Source organism: Aulonocara stuartgranti, assembly GCF_965226115.1.
Source record: "Aulonocara stuartgranti genome assembly, chromosome: 13".
Taxonomy (NCBI): Eukaryota; Metazoa; Chordata; class Actinopteri; order Cichliformes; family Cichlidae; genus Aulonocara; species Aulonocara stuartgranti.
Window position 1 is genome coordinate 12,553,260 of NC_138949.1, and position 22,052 is coordinate 12,575,311.

Genomic DNA, 22,052 nt, shown 5'->3' on the forward strand with positions numbered 1-22,052 from the left:
AGGCTCCTGAGGCAAACTGACAAGAGTTCAGTAATACACACTGACTGCCAGGCAAGGTGGGGAGCGCGAGTCTTTCCGAGCTTCTTTCCAGTCACTTGTAACTGCCTTCAGCTTCAGCAAAAGTGGCAAATGGTCTGCGCTGGCATTCAAAACATCTGTGCAGCCAGACTACTGGTGGCAAGGCCCCAGAGACCTGCCTGCCTGCCTGCCTGCACCAGCCTCTTTTGAACTGCAGATCCAAATACACTGCACTTATTGGAATGGCATGTAGCTGCTATTCTGAAGAGGGATCCTCTGCTACGCCTTTGATGTCCACCACTGTGTCCAAAGCAGGCAAGCCATTCTTACCGCTCTCTGTTTTCCATTTAGACAGAGATTTTTCTAGTCTAAAAAAGAGAGCGAGAGATCTGAAGTGAAACAGGACAGAACTTGCACGCTTTGGACAGCTATGCTTCTCCTGGGCTAAGAAAGACTGAAGCCTGGAATAGAGCTGGGCTGGAAACTACTGATATAAGGGAAAATAATGAAAAAGGTCAAGGTTGGGGCAATAATGCAGAAGACAGCTGAAAGCATTTATTGTGTGTTTTAAACCCAACTCAGCCTCATCAGATATTCATGGGGTTCTATACATGATGTCAGGGGTACTCTATTAAATATTTAAGTTGTTGAACTCTTCAAGCACCTGCTCTTTATTCCCTAACGTTGGTCATTAGATTTCTTTGGAATGACCATGATGCGTTCTGGTGCAAACGGGCATCAGGAGACTCTGCAGCTACACCAGTAGAGGTAAACTCAAGGCTTCAGTTCACCAGACCTGTGGATTTTTCTAACTCATCGCTATCCTACACCAAGATCCCAGATTACGCATGCACAGAAATAAAGCGTCTTTCTCCTGCGGGTTGAATTGTGCCACGAAAACCAATGTCAGGATGATTCTTATTTTAGCTGTTACGGCGCTTACAAATCATTTATGACCGCTAGGTAATAGGATCTTGTTAGTCGTCGTCAGGTGATAGATGACACGGAAAGCGTGGTCTTTTCCGGGCCAAGTGGATCAAGCAGAGCTGTCACCCACGTTAAAGCAGCGAGCGGCCCTGCTTGGTGCATAATTTGACACAGCGGCCTGTCCTTTGAAGCGGACAATAAATAGTCTCACAACAGCTAATCACATTATGTACCATTTGTCCTGCTTAAGTGAGATGTTACAACACCTTCTCCACAATCTGAGACGTGGCTGCTGCTGCTGTTGCTGCACACACGCCAACATGTGCAGACCTCCTGCAGAGCCGCTTTGGGTGTCTACCTCTGCGCTGCGAGGCGCTTGCGTATACCACAGAGCCTCCCAGGACCACCGTGGATACTTAAAGTCTCCATTGTCCAAACATAGTGGGGGGTTTCCTGCTTGTCTGATTTGATAAGAAATTATGTCATATTAATTAATCTCACATATCAAACATGCTCCTTTAAGAAAATGTAACTTATAAAATTTACTTCTGTTTTAAATATTTTGATCAGGTGACCAGAGCGCACTTTTGGAAATCGCCTGCAGCGGAAAGCAGAGGGTACCAATATACTTTCTGGGTGTTTCAGTTTTCACCTTTCTCAGGAATGCTGTGGACGTGAAAAGCTCCACCGGATTTCAGTTTTGCGAGGACTGGTTCAGAGGGACGAAAGAGTTAACCGGGGGGAGGGCGCCTGCACGGGGGCGTTTGGTATAAAACCACCTCAAGAGCGCACAACAAGTACAGCGTGTGTCGGTAGTGTGATTCGGTTTCTCTCCACCAGCGGCCTACGACTCGTTAAGACGCACGCGAGCCTGAGTCTTCCGTTTCTGCGGGGCCCGCGGGATGGATGCGCGCTGTTTATGAAGCAGACACAACTCCGTTGAGAAGTTTGAACAGTGAAGAGCTACTTTTTAAACTACCTGCACTTTGCTTTATTCCCTCCAAAGTTAGGGCTCACCGGAGAATGCGCCGGTTAACGCGGAGCGCGCACATGACGAGAAATGCGTAAAGCGGCTGAGGTGGAAGTTGGGGAAACTGAAGCATGAGGCTCAGCGTGTGGGGGAGACACGGGGCTGCAAGTTTCCCGAGCTCGGAGAAAGGAAAGCGTTAATGCTGCACGCTGGATCGGCCCTGCAGGATTCGCTGCACCGCACTGATTGGCACATCAGCGTTGGCTCACCGCGTTTGTCTTCAGATCAAACTTTGTGAACCTTCAGTGAGAGGGACAACCTTCACGCAGGACAATACAAACATCTGCAGAGAAAAAACACTGGATCCAAACTAAAAACTCTTTCTCTCTCTCTCTCAACTATTTTTGCTGCCCCACCTCCGCTCCGTTTCCCTTCATTCTTTGTTATTTTTTTATTTTTATTTTTTTGCAATTGTGATTCCCGAAGTGGCTTCGAAGTGGTGTTGCGGCTCCTCGTCCCCGGCGGATCCGGAGATTGGAGTCTCTGCACCGGGAGGAGGCGGAGTCGGAGCTCCGACCACACCGCGGGCTCCAAAGAGCGGTCGCGTCAAGAGGATGGTGCGACTGGCGGCGGAACTGCTCTTGCTCCTGGGACTTCTTCTCCTTACCTTGCACATCACGGTGCTGCGGAGCAATCCGCTTCCCCAAGGGAATGTAACTGTGAGCCTGGATCAGAGCACAGCGCTTACAGAGGTGAGTGGGGGAAATCTGTGAGTAGCCTCGTTGCTGTTTTTTTGTTTTGTTTAGTTTAGTTTTTCCATAAGGAGACATCTTCAGGGAAATTTGACACTAAATTTGGGAAATCTGAGGGGTGTCCACTCGCAGATGGTTCTGATCAAATGTTCATATGATTATGCAGCCCAGGTAAAACAAACCTTCATTACCTGGGGGGGTTGTCCTGTGAGTGAATGGAGATTGACATACGCACGGGATGTCCCCCGGGGATCTGTGGTGAGCCAGCCGAGGGGTAGAAGATGAGGCAGGGTCAGAGATCAGTGCCCCACACCAGACACACCTCCCTGTTGTCGGGGATTTAAATGCTAGCTGCAGGCACTCCTCTGTCATCACAGGCTCATCACTGTCATCCAGGCCAACACTTGATAAGGCAGAGGGGTCAGAGCTGAAGCCCTAAAGGTGCCCACTTCCTGCCCAGGGTGTGTTTGCAGGACAAGTCATGACATTTACCCGCTTCAGGTCAAACCTTAAACTTCACTTTTTAAATCTGGTGTAATCTAGTGTAAGCAAGACTGTAAAGTTTGGAAATCTCAAGACACTATGGTCAAAAGACAGTTTTGCTAAAAGCTTTAGAAGGCGTCCCAACAAAAGTTCACTGGAGGAGACATTTGTCAACACGACAGCACTTAAGGCAGGTTTAATGGTTTTAACTGCCCATTTTAACATAAAGCATAAAGCGCACAGTCTCCAGCAGAGCCCCAAATCCTGACCTGCGGGTTAAGACGGGTCTGGGATCAACAGGCTTTTTTAGAGAGTGTTAAGCATCCTTCAGCTGCTTTTTGATGTATATTTAGCATGCTACTGAAATACTTTGTTCTTCTCCTGGTGATAAATGGGTATTTATGCCTACTGGAATGGTATCCCTGTGTAAATGCTTTAATGGGGCTTAGGGGAAATGAATGGAAAGAATTTTTACTTCACCAGATCACTGCCATCGTTGTGACACCCGCGTATATGCCAAACAAGCCCGTGTTGTGTGGGATATAAGGCCATGCAAAGCTGAGGAAATATTCCAGGAATTTATTGAATATTTGTCACATGGCCAAATGCTGGATCGGATGAGGAGTAGCAGGGAGTTTCTCCAGCTGAATCGCAGTAAAAATAAATAAATAAACTTCATTCATGCCAACTTATATCCCAGCTTCAGGATCCCGTTTGACATTCGTCCAGATTTACAAGGGAGAAGAAGCCAGACGAGCCTTGAGGTTTCTTTTTTGTAAATTTTCTTTGCTCACGAACGCTGCGACTAACTGCAGATACGCTTCACTGACCCTCCACTGAAGACCGTGATGTCATCTTTCAGCCGTGCTTGTCACAGCCCAAGGGGTGTATTGTCATCCCGAGGTGTCATATTTAAAGTGCCATTCACAGAAGAACAATTGTCAGGATGCAGCTCCATGCACCTGAAGTGGAAAGAGAAAACTCTTTTGTCTGAGGCTTATTATCATCGCTGGAGCAGGAAGGCCTCTGTGGCTGCGGGAAATCAGTTAAATTTAAAAATGAAAATGCATGCAGTCAGATTTTATGAAATTGTGCTTTTCTTTTCAAGAGGTCCTCCATGGCTTGTATCTTCACCGTTTCTTCATGTAAGCAAACATTTGGGTACGCCATGTGACTAGGGAAAGGATGATTTTCTCTTCCACCTACAGAAGCGTAGTGTTGAAAAGCATCTGGCACAATGTGGACGGCCTTCATTTCCTGCCAGCTTCCCAGGGGGAAGGACCCCTGAGTTGCTCCCAATTGAAAATAGAGTCATGCCCCTTTAAGCAGCCCTCACAAAGTGAAAAAGGGGGAAGCGGGACAAGAAGAAGAGATACTGTGAGGATGTAAAGGGGGTGGCTTGTGTGTGCAAGTGTTCATTAATGGCTTTTTTTGGGGTGGGGTGGTGGTGGGGGCATCCTGGGAGGCCCCCCAGACGAACCAAAGACTTGTGTGTGACTTTTGATCTTCAAATTAAAGCATTTTACTTTGTCGAGGCGGATCTCAGATGAGTGATCGGGAACACTGCTGATTTTTTTAACATTCAAATGAGTTTTTTCTGTGTACTGTTACTGTATGAGAGCAAAGTTAGACGTAGAAAAAAAGCACATTCTTGGAGTGGCAAGTAGGGAAAAAAACATAAAATCAATAATTTGGGGGTGTAACATTTCATGACTTGTCCTTCAACACTGCCGAGCTCATAACACGGAAATCTAGAGCGACAAAAAGCAGCTTATATTGGTGACCGATGATGTCAGAATGCTGTTCAATGCTCAATGGCAGTCAGAAAACCATCATCTCTGCTCGTGGCACCAAGGAAAGCGAGAAGCCGGCTGTTCAAAGGCAAAAGGAAAGCATGAAACAACATGAGTCAAGCTGACGGCTGCAACTTTGTGAGGACGGCCAGAAAAAGTAAATGTTTCTTTGGTCTTTGGTGGCAGAGAGAGAAACGATAAGACCAAGTGATTTGTAAATAACAGAGATGTTGAAGTGAAGTATCTACAGGCTGGGAATTCCACGTTTTTAACTTCTGTATGTGATCCTAGCTCAGTTTTTAATCTACTGCAGGTCTACCACATGTACAGAGACACAATTTGCCATCACAGCAAAGCAAAAGCTCTCCTTCCATTTTCTGTGACATTTGAGCAACAATCTTTAAATGATCTAGTCTGGAAACTATCTTTAAGATGGCTCTTACTGCAAATGGATACAGTGGAAAATTTACTGAATACAATTTGATAGTAAATGACTGCTTTTATTTTTAGTGCAGCACAATAGTTCACATTTATTTCAGTTTGAAATGGAAAAAAATGGAAAAAAGTTCTGTAATATAGTGCTTCCCCCCCCCTTGTTTGCAATATAATTAATGTTTAAGCCATAGATTAGGTGGAATTAGTGCTGATAAACTACCAATATTTGCCTATTAGCTGCCAAACTCTGTGTTTACAATCGAGTTGCAGCTCAGCAAGCTTCAACACTGAGCAGCAGTGACTCCAGCATAATGGAGAACATGTTAAAGCTTGACTGTAAAGTATTCATATTTGTGTCAAGACTAAATAATAAGTCTGTAGATACCCATAATATGAAACAACAGAAGATTCTGATATGACTAGATGGCATAATTGAGGAATAATCTCTTTGTAAACACTGCGACTGGGTTTTCATGGTTAAAAAAAAAGATTTCTACCTCCATGCTTTCTTTTGCAAGACAAACACGTGGGGAAAAGTCATTTTTGTGCTTTGATTAATCGTCTTAGAGTCTTTGGATAAGTTTCCATAAACGATGAGTTGTAGGGAAACGGCAAAAAAGTAACTTTTCATAGCATTTGTATAAAAAAAGAGGTGGCCTCCCAGATAAGATCAACCACACCTGTTTAATTTGTTTACAGATGTGTGCTTGCATTTACACAGTGGACTGAAGCTGTGAGTGTTGCATTCAGGGCTGCCCCCCCTCGTCCCCTCCTCCTCCTCCTCCCTCAGCGGGGCTCAATTACAGCCACTGAAATCTGAAGACTGGGAACTTGAAAGGCAGGGTTATCACATGGGCATCTCAAAGTCCAAGTACTTGTGATACATCCAAAGAGAGCCCTGTGATGTTCGCATAAAGGGTCGATAGCCGACGCTGCTGGAATGATGTTTTCCAGTACTGAGCTCTCTGCCGTAATTGGCTGGTTGTGAAGACGTCTGTGGTTTTTAGCTGGAATCTCCTTTTTCAGAATGTCAAATTTTACAATTATGGACATAAATTGTCATTAAAACCTTGTCGTCATATGTAAGTTATAACCTTTTTTGTGTGTGTGTGGTTCAAAGCAACAATTTAGATGCATCTGCTCTTCTTTCTCAAAGTTATGGCCAGCGGTATAATCGTTGTAATTAAAGCAATCGCTCAAATTAAGAGATGGGATTTGAACGTTTTAAAATTCTTTGAAATCCATTATCACATTATCTCCATCTGGTTTTGAACTAAGGAACGCAGTGCTCAGTGGATGTGGAAGTCTTTCTGTGCAGCCGCCTCGCTTGAATACAAGTTACATTTATAATCCTTCCTCCCTTGCTGTGCCGTTCCATTTACAGCGCCTATATTGCCCCGGAGTGCACCTTGGCTGGACACAAACAGCTCCACTGGGGGCTTTTATACCCACCACAATGTGGCTGAACTGACACTTTGTCTGTGACTGGCCACCGCAACCGTACAGCGCCGCTGCCATATTCTCAGGCTTCAGCCTGGCCACAAAAACACTAGGCAGGAAGAAACGGGACGTGAAAAAAGAAAACAAGGAGCGTGATTGATGGCTTTTTTTGATCTTATTTTCTGCCACCCCACAACGGGGATGATTGCCGACTGCTTACGGCTGTCCAATTGCTCCTTCTGTGCATACCTGATAGGGGACAAACGCCTCAAGTGTCCTTCTGGGATGAATTTACAACACTCCTGTCAGTGCACCAAATGTTTTTCTGCCTACAAGATGGCAGATGTAATTATTTTTGCAATGTTTGCTTAGGTTTCTCTGTGTAGCCCCAAAGCAGGAAAACCATAGGTCCTACATGGCTCTTTTCTCCCAGCCACCATCAGCACATGCTATATATGTCTACGTTATATTTCTATGGTAAAGCAGAAGTATACTCTGTCAGTTAAAAATGGAAAAATATACAGTCTAGCTGTGACATTGGCTCTGAATGCAAGTTCTTGACAGATTATATTTTGGTTTAAGCAGGCAGACACACAGAATGTTTATCCCAGTGGCTCCTTCTTTCTGGGCTCCCAGTAGTCCACTGTCTGCAGGATTTATGACAGAGGTCATGGTTGAGTGAACCTCTGTCAACACGAGAGATCAATCTTAATGTTGCTGAGTGTGCAAACCCTGGATTTCTTACATATAGGGCTACTTAGTTTTTACAGCCAAACCAAACCAATTCGATTTTTTAAAGAAGTGATGACAAATTAACATTGCCCTCCTTTCTGTCTTCAACAGAACAACATAAATGCAAAAAGCAGCTCCTCAGCCCAGCTGGCCTCTCAAGACCGACGGTCTGGTCCAGAACACCGACTGGCCCATCGGCCTGCAACCCTCCCCTGGGCACAGGGCGGCAGCGTACACAAGGACGGCCCCGGCGCGTTCCTCCTAGATCTGCACAACTTCCCCGACCTCTCCAAAGCTGACATCAACGGACAGAATCCCAACATTCAGGTAAACGCACGTGTTTCCCCATCTGCCAGCATGCTTTGCCGCTTTTTGCCGCTTAAGACAAGACTACTCAAGCACACAGGACAGGAAGATCAAACAGGAAGAAGGAGGATAGTTTGGCGCACGTCGTTAACCCCCTTCTGTCGCCTTTCCTCCTTCCTTTTGCCCCCCTTGTCCCTTTTCACACTTCCTGGCTCGCAGCAAAGCTGAAGAGACACGGTGAAGTCTCACGTCGATCATAATGACAGCTGAAAAGCAGATGCTAACCGGCAATGCTTCACTGCTAACCCGTGTGATGGGAGACAGACAGCAGCTTATGTAAATGTGCGGCAGACCCTTGCCCATAAGTCCCTCAGTGATGCAGATGGTCGAGTAACCGCTGCCATGTTTAAATCATTCTCCTGTCTAATCTAGCAAGGGGGTCTTTCCATTTCTGAGGGCATCGCTGCCAGATCTGAGCACGAACAAAGTGTATTAACATCTCAAGATGTGGGAAGAGAGCAGAGCAACCAATTGAGCAAGGGCGTGAGCTATGGGAGAAGGGGGGGTCGGGTGGGGGGGTGTCTTTGATCCTGAGATTCATCTGGCTTTCATGGTCTGGAGGAGGCTGAATCGCCCTTTGAACTTTGTGTTTAGGTGGAGAGAGCCCGAGAGGTGGGAGGGTGACTGCGGGGCAGGGGTAGAGTTCCCCCCTCATCTGGGAGGCACATGTGTGAGGACAGAAAACAGGGAGTGGGTAACTCTGTGTGTCGGGGTACCAGGAAGTGCCACCATCGATAGTTCAATTCTTCAATTCTTACTGACTTTGAGTCGACTTCTCTTAATGCAGGTGACCATTGAAGTGGTGGATGGACTAGAGGGCCATGAACCAGAGAAAGGCCTCCGAAAGGAAACCAAGCCCAACTGGGCTTCGCCAAACTGGAGAAACTGGTGGCCTCACACTTCGTCGTCGTCCTCCTCCTCCTCGTCTTCCTCCACTCATCAAACAGAGGAGAATGAGCGCTCTTATGGGAGCAACACAGAGGACAGCAACTTCCTCAGGCCACCGGCAGATTGGGACAGGAGGGGAAGCAAAGCTCAAACGGAATATGGTGAGGATTACAGTGTGTGTGTGTTTACAGGGAAATTTACGCACGCTGCACAATATTTGGCCGCGTCTTATTCGAGCACCAGTCCTCGGCGTTTCAACACATGGCTGTCGTCTGACGTGGAATCTGTAATTTGCAGATTTGCTGATTTAAGCTGTCACCATAATAAGTGCAGTCATCCCAGGCGAGCCTTTGGGAGCCCTTGATTGAAGCCTTTAACACTCTTTTATGAGATGGATTCCTCTGTGTTGTGGAGCTCGCTATGTGACACGGTTTGAACGCCTCGCTACATCAAAGTTCGGGAGCAGGAGCCGGGCCAGAGGCGCCGTTAAAGTCGCCACACCGTCCTCGCAAGACTCTCCCAAAGTAACCCCACAGATAAATCTGCCGGTGAAGGATTTACGCTCGCTGTCAGGCAGTATGCGTCCGGCCCGTGTTGTAGCATGCCCAAACCAACGTGGTTGAACAGGAATGCGTGTGCTGTGGAAAATCTCATTTTATTCACTTGCACTACAGTAATTAGGCTGCCAGAGATATAATGTTTTTTGTTTTTTTGTAAAACCAAAGCCCGCGATTAATGTTTCTGGCTTATCGCTGTGGTCAGATCTCATTCGTCGGTCATTTCATACCACACAAATGGACGAGGGAATATTTTATCATCATTACTGTCTCGGCTTTAAACTTTATAAGCATAATTGTGGACAGGCAGTGAGGATCATCCACTCAATCGTCTCATCTGTGGTCTCAGCACAGGTTATTATCTATTTTTTTCCTTGATTTCTGGTTAGTGTTGGCACCCAGCTCTGTAATATGCTTTAAAAGGGGAGAAAGGGCAGCAGTAGAAGAAGCCTATCTGGCCTGTATTCATACAAAAAAAGCTCATAATGAGGGGCAGATGGCAGCGGGGGGCCTATAGGAAGGTTGGAACCAAGCCAGAAATACTTCCACCTCAAAATGCCCACATTATGTGCATAACGGTGATGGGCTCAATGATAATTGAACTTAAACAATAATTTCTTCCCATTTCACTTCCCATTTTCAAACTAATATATCACAGACAGAGCAGCTCAGTGGCATCCGGTGCTTTTGTGCCTGGGATGCTTAGGTAGCAAAGAAAACGTTGATTTTTAAATTGTCTCCTGGATGCACAGAAGCTTTTTATGGAATTTCCAAAATGCTTTAACTGGCTCACTGAAATTGCACATTGACACAATAATTTTGCATCAGCACAGAGAGCACGTGCATGTGGATAGATGAGCGTATGTTGTATGTGCTTTGAGGAGCACACTATAGAGCGAACCCCCTCACTTGCCCGTATCCAAAACTGTCCAGGCTAGACTGATGTAAGTTCAGCATATGGCCTGCAACAGGGCTGAGGATGTTTCTTTCTTTCTCTCTGATCCAAGACTACATGGATGGAGAGGGGGACTGGAGTAGCTGGTCAGCGTGCAGTGTCACTTGTGGAAACGGAAACCAGAAGAGAACGAGGTCATGCGGTTATGCCTGCACAGCCACCGAGTCCAGAACTTGCGACATGCCTAACTGCCCAGGTAAAATCTTATCAATAGCAGACAAAAACCCACATCACTAAATACATTATTCATAGTAAGGACACATGGTATGTATGTCCATGTGTTGATTTAGTGGTCTTTCATCTTTTGATCCAGCTTTCACTGTACTTTCATCTCTCTGAAGGTATTGAAGATGCCTTCAGGACGGCAGCTACTGAAGTGAGCCTGTTAGCTGGAACAGATGAGTTCAATGCCACAGAGCTCTTTGGAGTTGGTAAGATTTTTGCCTCCTCATGTGTTACTCCACACTATCCTTCATTCAGATGTTCTTACTCTATCAAAGGTATTTTCTTCCATCTGGCAGCAGTGCTCCTGCACACTCTCAGCATTCCTCATGCTCATGCTGTGCTCCATTACTGTGCAACAGGACAGGAAGAGCACAGCATGCAGCTGCCCACTCCCTCTTTGCTTTCTGTTCTTACTAAACTCAGCGAGCACACCTTGATTTTAAACATCTCACTTCTGGTTTCATCCTCTGCAGTTGGAAAGTGTTAGAAATTGTGTCCTGATTTCTTCCAGACACAGACAGTTGTGAGCGCTGGATGAACTGCAAGAGTGATTTCTTGAAGAAATACATGACCAAGGTGGCAAACGACCTTCCCAGCTGCCCTTGCTCTTACCCGACCGAGGTGGCTTACAGCACGGCGGACGTATACGACGCCCCCACGCGCAGAAATTTCCGCTGGAAAGACGCCAGCGGTCCCAAAGAGAAGCTGGAGATCTACAAGCCGACGGCTCGTTACTGCATCCGCTCCATGCTGACCCTTGAATCCACCACGCTGGCTGCGCAGCACTGCTGCTACGACGACAACATGAAGCTCATCACCCGCGGCAAAGGAGCCGGCACACCCAATCTAATCAGCACCGAGTTCTCTGCCGACCTTCACTACAAGGTGGACATCCTGCCTTGGATCATCTGCAAAGGTGACTGGAGCCGCTACAACCAGGCAAGGCCACCAAACAATGGGCAGACGTGTCCAGAAAACCCTCAGGATGAGGACTATTACAAACAGTTTGAAGAGGCAAGGGAATTCTAGCCCGCAAAAACACTGCCCATATATCCAGCTAAACCTCAGAAATGGCGCTGAAACCCTTTTTAATTCTGTTTTAGGTCAATTAACACATGAACTTTTAGGCTCTGAGGACAGACATACTGCTCTTATTGAACCACAAAGAATTCTAACAGAGTCAGAACCTGTTTTTTCTCACAAGGAACTTCTCTCAACATCATCACAACCAGGCGTGAAAGTCTTTTTTATCTGATTATTTTTTTATTTGGTTTTTACACTTTTAATAAATGAAAATGAAATTTTGTCAGTAATTATGTTGCCAATTGTAACTCGAGATTTGGTTACTAAAGGGAGGACTGACTTCATATTCTTAAAAGGGAAAACTGTCATTGTAGAACTGTTATTGTTATCGTGCCCGTGTCGATTGTGTGCGTGTGTGGCTCGTTCGGATCGGAGAGACCTGTGGTAATAGAATAACGACACCTCCCTCAGGAATGTGTTACCCAGTTTCCCTTAACTTTGTCATTCACAGTTATCCAGGTTGTTTTGTACGCTTGATTGTTTATTTAGCATGCACACGTTTTCATTTTCATTCATTTACCCCCCCGTAATTTAACTGTGTGTCTCTGAGGCAGATCTTCATTGTAAAAAAAAAAAGCCTGCATTATTTTTGTAAAGTATTTATTAAGTCGTAGCTGAGTTTAAGTCGAGCGTCTGTGGCCAAAGTTGAGATTCCTCTCTGGCTCATGCTTCGCCATCAGGGTGCGTATCCATGTCTCAAGTTAGGGTTAAATAGAGCAGAAAGAATGTGTGAACTGTACGCGACAATGTTTCTTTTTTTGTTATTTTGAGATATAAATCTATAAATAAATTTTTTTAAAGCCAGTGAATGTGTAAGATGATAGAAAATTGAAATTTCAAGCCATATCACACAGTCCTAACAGTTCTCCCTTGGCATCAGCGGGAAAAGAAAAAGCATCTTTAGCCGATCACAAGACTTTAATTCGTTCTATCCAGTGTGGCTGTCGGGACAGGCTTTTTGATGGGATTGTGATATTTCTTCAGAGGGCGAGGAGAATGCAAATTCTTTGTCTTTGGCATGTATCCTCACATTCCTGGGTAATTTCTCAGTGTACACACGCACACAGACACACACACACACTCGGTGCTGCATCTCTGCAGCTGAGACCCCTGACCGTTGCCTTTCCACTGAATGCTGCAGTCATTGTCACACAGTGAAAGCCATTCATGGTGCCCTCATTCCTGCAGTTTTGTGTGCAGCACAGCTGGCTGGGTGTAGGGCTTGTCTTTATAATGCAGCAGGCCCCAGCACGTTCCACACCCCTCAGGCACAACTCGCAAACGCCTAGTTTTTTTTCTTCTCCCACTATTCGTAGAAATTTTCTCCGCACGCCTTTTTCGTCTTGTTTTTCCTCAAACACGATGCTTTATCAGCAGCCCACCTTCGAATACTCACTGCAAATTACATTCCATTAAAATGTAGATATTCTTCCCCTGTTCTCCTGTCCTCCTCCTGAGCGGTTTAAGGCTAAGATTACAGTAACCTGCATGGATCGTTATCTTTAGCAGCAGGTCTAGTGAACAGGCCACGAAGATCAAAGCGGGGTGTTCGTCTTTATTTTGAACCATTAGTGCCAAGCTCAAATTGATGACATACCTCCAACCCCACCTTAACCCAGTATCTCTTCTCCAGACAGGCTCCACGTGTCTCCAGAGCAGGCGATTACTCGTACACCCGACTCATTTTTCATCTCTCGTTTTGTCTCCCCTCCCCCGCGAACACAAGGGACAATTTTGGCCCGCGTAGCAGATTGAGTGTTGTGAGAGTAACTGGCATGAAAATGTATAAACTGTGCTGACCGTAGGGTGTCAGCGAGGCCTCGCTTTTGTGTTACTATTTCCACGAGTCTACTCTGGTATGTTTCAAAGGACGCAAAGCACCATATTAGTGGTATATTGTCAAGGATCCGAAAGGGCTCATTAAGCATCACCAATATATGATTGTTGGGATTTTGTCTCTATTTTTGTTATGAGAAGGAAATCACGTCCAATGTACTTAAACAATTTTAGACCAAGTTTGACAGGGTCGGCTCTGGGAGTTCTCAGCGAACTGCGGGAGTAAAAAACAAAACAAAAAAGAAAGAAAGAAGAAAGCAGTGGAAACTTGGATGTGTTCACGTAGTACATCAAGATAAGCTTTAGGTGTTCTGCTGTGGGTTTTTTCCTAGAAATGGTTCACATTAAGACAAGTTCAGGTGGTTTGTTTGCCATGCTTTGGGAGTTAAAGAGCCCGGTTATATGGTGGCAATTGGGCATCTCTTTGTTTTGTGGTGTGGTGCAGATGTGGTGGGGCCATTTTTAGCCTCTCTCTTTCTCTCTCTCACTTTCCTTCACTCGCCGCCTTAGCTCTGCTACTTTATGGGTGGTGTAGCACAATGCAGGAAGTGTCTGGGCCACAATACCGCAGGGCTCTAATTGCACGGCAAACTTAATTAAAAGGTTAGTCTTTCGTCTTCTAATCTGGAATAGCTGACCTGGATCAGGCGTTTGCTTATCTAGCAGCCACCTTCCCTCCACCTCCCAACCCCAACCTTCGCCAGCAATGCTCCGCTTGTAACACAGGACGGGCCGTTGGCACTCTGCCTGTCACAGGCTCTCATCTGTGGCACAGCGACACAGGAGGGAGTGGGTCATGGGGGCATAGGGGCGTAAGTGCCTGCTCGTACAGCTGAACAAACAGGTCGAGCAGATATGGAACTTCTGAGAACGGTGCCTTGCTCAACCCCTGCTGCGATGACATTGCTGAGAGGGCATGATCCTCGGCTATAGCATCTGAGGCAGAACGATGACAGAGCAACTTCATGAACACACATTTTGTGACACCTGCTCTTGTCTCATTCCCTCTATAGGTCAAAAGTAAATCCACATGCACGTGTCCATCCCACAGACACCTTCTACAAAACATACATGGAGTACGGTCTTCCAGTTACAGAGATGACACTGGAAGTGCCTTAAAGACATACAAGCTCTGTACTGGCAAAGTCTGGTCCACTTGAAGATCTGCTGGTTTTAACTGTGCACTGATCACAACTTTGCAGAACTGATTTTTTAAGAGATGCACAATTTAAACAAACAAAAAAAATGATATGAGACAATAAATACATTTTAAAAAAAACAGCAAACGTAGAGTATTTGAAAAGACAGAGTTCATTTTAAATCAATCGGATCTTAACAAAGAAATAATAATAATGCAAGTACCACACACAACATCTTTGAAATCAATATAGGAAACAAGGGAAATAAAAGCTGTGAGGTCTCAGTGAGTAAAACTATTGCAGAACTATTGAAACCGTGGCTCGTTTCTAAGGGAGCCACGTGCACTGCCTGGTTTCAACCCCCTCTGTGAATACGTGTTGATGTTAGACACTGGCACAAAGTAGCAAAAGCGGTGTCGACGGGATGGTGTCCCTGAGGTGGTGAAGGAGGGGAGTCAGCATGAGCACGGAAGCTGCAAGGCCATGACTCACTGTGACAGCACCGCTTGGCATGTGAGGACAGCAAGCCAGACAGGCAAGGCTGCTGCCTTTGATCTTTATTTGCTCCACCGTCTGTTTTGCATTTAAGAGCCTTGCTGAGCGCGAGGCACTGGATACACCTTGAATGGCTCAGGATCACGGTCCACTTTTTAAAGACCCAGGATCCTTTTTCAAAGCTAAGGGGATTCAGGACGAAGAGGGATGATGTTTGAAGGCGAAGGTTTGGAGCTGAATGGGGCAGAGGGTCTCCCGGCAACACAGATTAGCTTTGATGAAAAGGGGGGCGCTCTGTAATAACACATGATCGAGCTGACGGACAATGTTGGGAGGGTGGGTGAGGGGAAAGGTAACACGTGTCCATTTGGATGGACTCTCGAGATGAAACCCAGGGTGAGGCAAGTGTGGAATAAAAACAAACACGCACAGCACCTCCCAAAGCAACCTCGCCATCCAACTCCTGCATATTATTCCACTTCACCAACATCTAATGACTGTAACCTGTTCCATGTGATTGGAAAACTGGCTGGGAAGCATTCCACAAGCAGGCACGGTGCACTGACAGGGAGGCATTTCAGCCTTCAAAAAACAAATATATATTTATCTTCTTGAGCAGCTCTATTGCACATTCCTCCTAGACACTACAGTGACCACAATCCAGAGCGAGGGCTAGCACTTTGATGAACCCTGCCCCGGAGCCTGATACAAATCACATAAATAGCTTCTCTCTCCAATCAGAGGCTCGAAATGTTTATTTATGAGGGATCAAAACAATACAACTTAAGAAGAAAACACATTTTGAGAAACATTTAAAATGGAAAATTTCAATGCCTTCACCAACACAGATTTATTTTCTTCTTCTACTTTTTCTTTCCTCCTCCTGCAGATTTTCTGTTCCCATTTCAGTTACTTTCCAGCATGTAATTTATTCTCAGACTATACATTTTTGGGAGTCCACACTTTAGATTATATTTATTCTGTCTGCGAGGGCTTACACAAACTGCTCTCCAAATAGCAGTGAGCGTCTTATTTCGGAAAAAAGGTACGGCTGGGAGAATACGCCTCATGCCATGGAGTTTAAAAGGACTCAAAGACAGACGCGGATACGTAGCAACATACATTTTATTTTACCTTCTGAGCACTTTAGAAAGCGGTGCACGTATGATTTACATAGCTTATACCATTTTATATTAGTTGCATTTTTTCAAGTAAACAATAAACAAGCTATACCGTGGTTTCGCTGGGACTGAAAGTCTGAGCAAAGAAAAAAAGAAAAGAAGCAAAACCAGAGAAACCAAATATCCCAACAAAAGTTTCAATTCAGACAATTATTCTTTTCAAGTACAATTCTCGACAGCACCATTTCATGGGCTTGATGCATACATTAGTTTTTAACTGTACTTTGTTTTAGCAAGAAAATACACGTCTCTGTCACTGGGACTGTACAAATATAAACTGCGATTTCTATATGATGACTAACAGTCCTGTTTGGCGCTTGGGTCAAATGTTGCTGCCTGAGCACTATATATAGATATATATGTATATATAAGCATCACTCTGGAAGTGCATAGCTTCCTGCTTCTTGAGCATTTCTGCACATCAGAGAAAAGAAAGTGGCTTATTGTGGATTTTGCACATGCAGTATCTAAGTATTCACATTTAAAAAACAAAAATAAAGCAAAGCAAAGTCTATGGCTGAAACGGTTAGAAAGTTCATCAAAGATGCACATGATGCTACATTAAACAATACGCTGGAGGATTAATAAGAGCATGTGTGTACGAGTATGTGTGGAAGTTGTACGTGGAAAACTAAGTAGGCTTTGTGTCACCGTCCAACCCTTGCAGCTTTAATTCTTAATTCCTGATAACCTCGAGTCGCAGGCATTCCACTCGGTGCAATCTGACATCTTTTTAACATTGAAAAGTATTTGAAAAACGCAACAAGGTTTTGCATTTGAAATTCCTAAAAGTTTGAAAATAGTCACATCTGTTCAGTAATATAAAATAATATGAATATCCACCCTGTTTTGCCAAAAAAAAACAAAATTATAGCTTATATACAAAAGGAAAGAAGCCACTTTTAGTTGAAAAACAGTAACGAAGAAAAGAACATAAAACGGCGCATCAAGGCAATGGTGCATCAAGTCTAGTCCAGGTGACACTGGAGAGCTCGGGGATAAATTGGCATAGAGTACATGCTGGAGGCAGACAGTGGCAAAGGGAAGTCCTGTAAGTGCACTAAGTAGAAGCCAACACTCCTCCCTCCTTCCTGGACACCTGTTTAAACAGCGAAACCTTATTACTTCTGGCATCACAAAGGCCATGGGGAGGTGAGGGTGGTGTGTGTGTGTGTGTGTGTGTGTGTGTGTGTGTGTGTGTGTGTGTATTTGAGGGTGGATGGAAGAGTTTATATTGGAGTATTGCTGAAGAAGCCCAGAAGGAAGGAAAACACGCTTCACTCCACTACACCCGTCAGCCGACACACCCCTCCCTCGATGGCCAAAGACTGTCCAGGAACTGTCCCAGGTGGCAATCTGGATATGTGTGTCTGCAGGCAGCAAAAGAAAACATTCACACAATGAGAAAAAGAAAAAGGCAGATCTATATGGAGAAAAAGAAATGCTGATGGGATTTTGATTTCTTAGATTCCTGTACAATCATCAAAGTTCAGTTCAATTGGCACCAAAGAACAACATAAGCTTTATCAGGGCACTTTACAAACTAAGGTCTTCTAATACCGATTTCAGAGAAAAGCCCAACAATTTCCTCTGAGCCAGTATTTGGTGAGAGTGGCTTAGCACCGAGCTTAACTACTGCATCCCACTCAGTGAACTCCAAATCCAACACCAGCACCCAAACCCATTACGCCTGATGCTGCACAGCTCCCGGAGATTAGCGGCACAACCAAACCACACAACCACAATGAAGTTTTTAACTGCTTGGTGGGTAAACAGAAATGTTGAGAAAGTATCTACGTAAGAAGCTACTTTTGGATCATTCAAGGGGTCCCTACAGCAGATAGCTCTGCGTGTTTGATGTGACCGATCTTTACGCTGGATGCCCTTCCTGACACAATCCCACAAGGAATTCGTGTCTCCTCCTGGGATCAAACCAAGGATCTTTCCCTTTTTAGGCAAATGTGTAAACCGCTACATGAAAGGACACATCTAAGTAGAAGCTAGAAAAAATAAATACAATGCAATCAGAGGGAGCAAAAACACACACTACTACTGTGCCATCATGCATTTTTACCTTTGAAGTCCAAAGGTGCCAAGTCGGTGTTTGCAGAGACACAGAGTAAACGGAGAAAGAGAACAAACTGCTGGTGTTTTCTTTTTTGAGTTTCTTTTCTTTCGTTTGAGCAAACACTGAAAAGGAGTAAGAAGAGGAGGGAAGGGGCAAACACAGCTGTGAAGACGGGAGTGATACTTCCACTGGGGGATCAAAGGTGACCGACACTCCCTGCGCCAATAATGGCTGTCATGCTCCTTCCTCTCTTCCCACAGAGGGTAACGCTGGCTCTAGCCTTAGGGGAATAATACAGCCACTTATTTACCGGGGCACTGAACTGGCCTGACATCTCTCTTTCAGTTCCAGGACTCTACTGGTCTTTTTCTGTGTAGCCAGCGACTATGGCCCAGAGCACCCTGAGGGCAACTGTCACTTCAATGGGACAACAGCCAGACAAGGCCACGCACACATGGTAACACTCTGAGGGGCCCATTCTGCCTCCAGTACACGTTTCTGGACTCATCTTCTTCCCTTCATTTTCTGAGGACAAGGTTAAGGAAAGCCCTAATTTAAATGGTTTTGAGTGAAGGTCTGTAGTGAGTTATAATAAACTAATGTTGACAAGCTAAATGTTTTCCTTCAGATGTTTGCATGCCAAGGAGAAAAAAACACGTCTTTACCTCACTGACTATACAGCTCAAACTGTGTGCAGTTACCTGCTAGCTTTCTCAATGCATATATCCGTGCTTGTGTCTGACAATGATCTTGTGCCCTGCTCCCACTCCGATTCAAATTCGTGCCACATGTTAAGATCTTAGTTTTGCTTTTAGCTGACAGAAAGGACAGCGCGACTTAGTCAGCAGGAAGAGTCAAAGGCTCAGTAAACCAAACAAGTGAGTAATGACAGCACTGCAGGGCCAAGAGCACTGCATGTGTTTTACATGAACTGGGACAAAGTAGCGAGGATGCTTCAGGCTCAGAAATCACACAACAGATGTCCCGACACTTTGGTGGCACAAGTCGGACAAATAACGCTGCAGCCTTATGTGCAAACAATAAAAAGCTCACTCATATTTAAAAGGTCTCTCTCTATCTGGAGGAATAATCAAAAACTAAAAAGGTATAAATATTCGTTTTTAAAAAGGGAGGTATGAATGAAAAAAAATACACTACAACCTGTGAAGTGTGGAGAAACAACTGCAAACAGAAATACTGTAAATAAACAACCGTTCCACCTCGATGTTTGGTTAAATGCTTAACGGTTTATGGGCTGGTACTTCAATTGCTCATTAATGCAAATACCTAATCAGCCAATCACATGGCATGCAGACATGGTCAAGGCGACCTGCTGAAATTCAAATTGAGCAGCAGAATGTTGACGAATGCAGAATGCAACGTGGTTTAAGTGACTTTGAATGTGCCATGTTTGCTGGTGCCAGACAGCCTGGCCTGCATTTCAGAAACTGCTGATGTGCTTGGATTTTCCCACATAGTTATCTCTAGGGTTGTCAGAGAATGGTCTGAAAAAGAGAAAACATCGTGTGAGCAGCAGTTCTTTGGGTAAAAAGGTCTCGTCGATGTCAGAAGCGAATAGTCAAACTGCTTCAAGCTGACCTAAGGCAACTGTAACTCAAATAACCACAACCAATGTATGCAGAAGAGCATCTTTGACTGCTGAACCTTGAAGCAGATGGGCTATAACAGCACAAGACCACACTCGATGTCAATGCAATTAGCTAGGAACAGGAAACCAGGGCTAGAGATCACATGGGCTCACAAAAATGGAACAATAGAAGACTGAAAAAATGCTCTCTGATGAAAAATGTCCGGCATCTCGTTGAATCTACGCCACGAGGCCCTTTTGCCTTCAGACTTTTCATTGGCAAAAGTAGCCAATGAAGTGGACGGTGAGTGTATACAGGCCTTTTCCAAACTTAGTGACTACCATCAGTTGAAAAAATACTCCTTATCACCTTGATAATAACTTATTTTAGTCTGCAGCAGTAATTTGACTCACAAGAACAAAAACAATACATTCTTTTAGCTATTATGCTCATTAATACAAATGCTAAGACTCAAACCTTGTCGCTGTGCTAGTCAATATCAGTGACTAATTCACTTCACAGCAACCGGTGATAACCAGTTTAATTAAAAACAGGAGCTTGTAACCGTGATTGTAACACCATCTGTTGGCGATCCCCAACATAACTTGTCTTCCAGTTTAGTTTGCAATGATTCCTTGATGCAAAACCCAGGCTTGCAAAAAGCAGCACAAGCTAAATATAAAAGCCAGACAGGTTAAAAGTAAAGCAATGAGATGTAGAATTATGTGACAGCGGGGCAGGACAGACAGAAAGAAAATGACAGCATGCAAACCTACAGTGAGCCTCTTGTCAGTTCGTTACCCTGTGACTAAAGTGACCACATGACAGGACTACGACTGAGTTAAAATATCACATGAAAAACACATTTCCATTGTATCTGTCAGAGAAAAACAACATTCTTTGGAGATATGAATGTGTTTAGGAGTGAGGAGAAGCCACTCATTAACACCACAGCATAGACCAAAGGGTAAATTTAGCTCTATGACTACGCTGTTGTTTTTCTCTTGTGGTTTCCACATTCTTTGAAAATATAAAAATAAATAACAAAAACAATCATATGCTATTTATTCTCCCTGCAAAATGGATAATAAAAACAGCATGTAACATAAGAAAAGACGTCTGTCGTGTAATACACAAAGCAGACAATAACCATAAGGCCTGAGTTGCACGCCATTTGATTGTGTCTGGCCTTAAAAATCTTTATAGTGGTAATGATGTCCACAAGGAGGAAACCGAGCCATATTCGCTGTGTTGTGGATCCTTTACTTCTCTTTCATCTGTCCAATCATGACAATCATCATATAACAATGGTCCGTTTCAGAAGTACCGCCACTGGCTTGTCCGTGCAGTTTTGTGTGTTTCTGTAAAACACAGCTTGATGTTCTGATGTCTATCCAATGCAAACAAAGGTGAGTGTTTGAATAAAACCAGATGCTCTCACTCTTCTGCACCGCTGCCATTTCACAGTCTAACGTCTAAAAGATTAGGACGCAGACTCGACTTTCCTTAGAAACAACATCTGACTGAGAAGAAAGAAAAACCGGAGCAGAGTTTCCAGCAGTGTCAAACAACCTGGCCTGAGATTTTTTTTGACTGGCCTGCAGCAATTCAATCTAGATATTGATCGGTCATAAAAAATACATGCATTTAAATCTCACTAAAACACTGTAAAAGAATAGAAATCCAACCTGACCTCTGGCCTAAATACTCCTGCTCAGCTCTTTCATGTTCTTATCATGGAAAAGCAGCGGTAGATGGACTCTGGGTGGTTTGAAATGCCCAGCGAATAGGAATGGGAGGAATGTCTGCTGAACAGCAGCTGAGCCAGTGTATGGCTGTGACTCTTTATGCTTAGAAAACAGGCAACCAAATGCACAGAAAATTGGCTTAAACTCAGAAATGTTAGGCCAGCCGACTAAAATCAAATCAAAATATGACTCCATACAACTGATTTTCTTTATAACAGATTTACAGCAACACAGTCAGCCAAATCTTCACTAGAGGCACTCATTCCCTGTTACTTGCTCTGCTCCTGGTGCTAAAGAGCAAGATTTAGACTCTAAGACTAAGGCTTTGCATTATACTTGCTTCCCCTAGCCAATTTTATTTGAAAATGCCAT

At 44.5% G+C, this 22,052-nt stretch overlaps 2 protein-coding genes across 5 annotated transcripts in view; one reads left to right on the plus strand and one right to left on the minus strand.

Moving 5' to 3' along the window:
- Window positions 1–2,412: 2,412 nt before the first annotated feature.
- On the plus strand, window positions 2,413–12,428 carry ism1 (isthmin 1). The gene is made up of 6 exons (XM_082557991.1): window positions 2,413–2,667; window positions 7,662–7,877; window positions 8,704–8,965; window positions 10,369–10,512; window positions 10,658–10,747; window positions 11,053–12,428. Exons 1-6 carry the CDS (start codon window positions 2,530–2,532, stop codon window positions 11,568–11,570), a joined length of 1,368 nt encoding a protein of 455 aa, XP_082414117.1. The 5' UTR covers window positions 2,413–2,529; the 3' UTR covers window positions 11,571–12,428.
- A 4,919-nt stretch (window positions 12,429–17,347) lies between these two features.
- Window positions 17,348–22,052, minus strand: part of tasp1 (taspase, threonine aspartase, 1) — a 38,509-nt gene continuing 33,804 nt past the window's right edge. For all 4 annotated transcript variants that reach the window (XM_082556429.1, XM_082556432.1, XM_082556431.1 and 1 more), the window contains exon 14: window positions 17,348–17,645. In XM_082556429.1, the coding sequence (XP_082412555.1) occupies window positions 17,553–17,645 (93 nt within the window). In that variant the 3' untranslated portion in view covers window positions 17,348–17,552. The remainder of the gene's footprint in view (window positions 17,646–22,052) is intronic.

Coding starts and splice junctions, on each gene's coding strand:
- ism1 (XM_082557991.1), top strand. CDS start 2,530: ATGGTGCGACTGGCGGCGGAACTGCTCTTGCTCCTGGGACTTCTTCTC. Junction 8,966..10,368: donor CAAAGCTCAAACGGAATATG/GTGAGGATTACA, acceptor CTCTGATCCAAG/ACTACATGGATGGAGAGGGG. Junction 10,748..11,052: donor CACAGAGCTCTTTGGAGTTG/GTAAGATTTTTG, acceptor GATTTCTTCCAG/ACACAGACAGTTGTGAGCGC.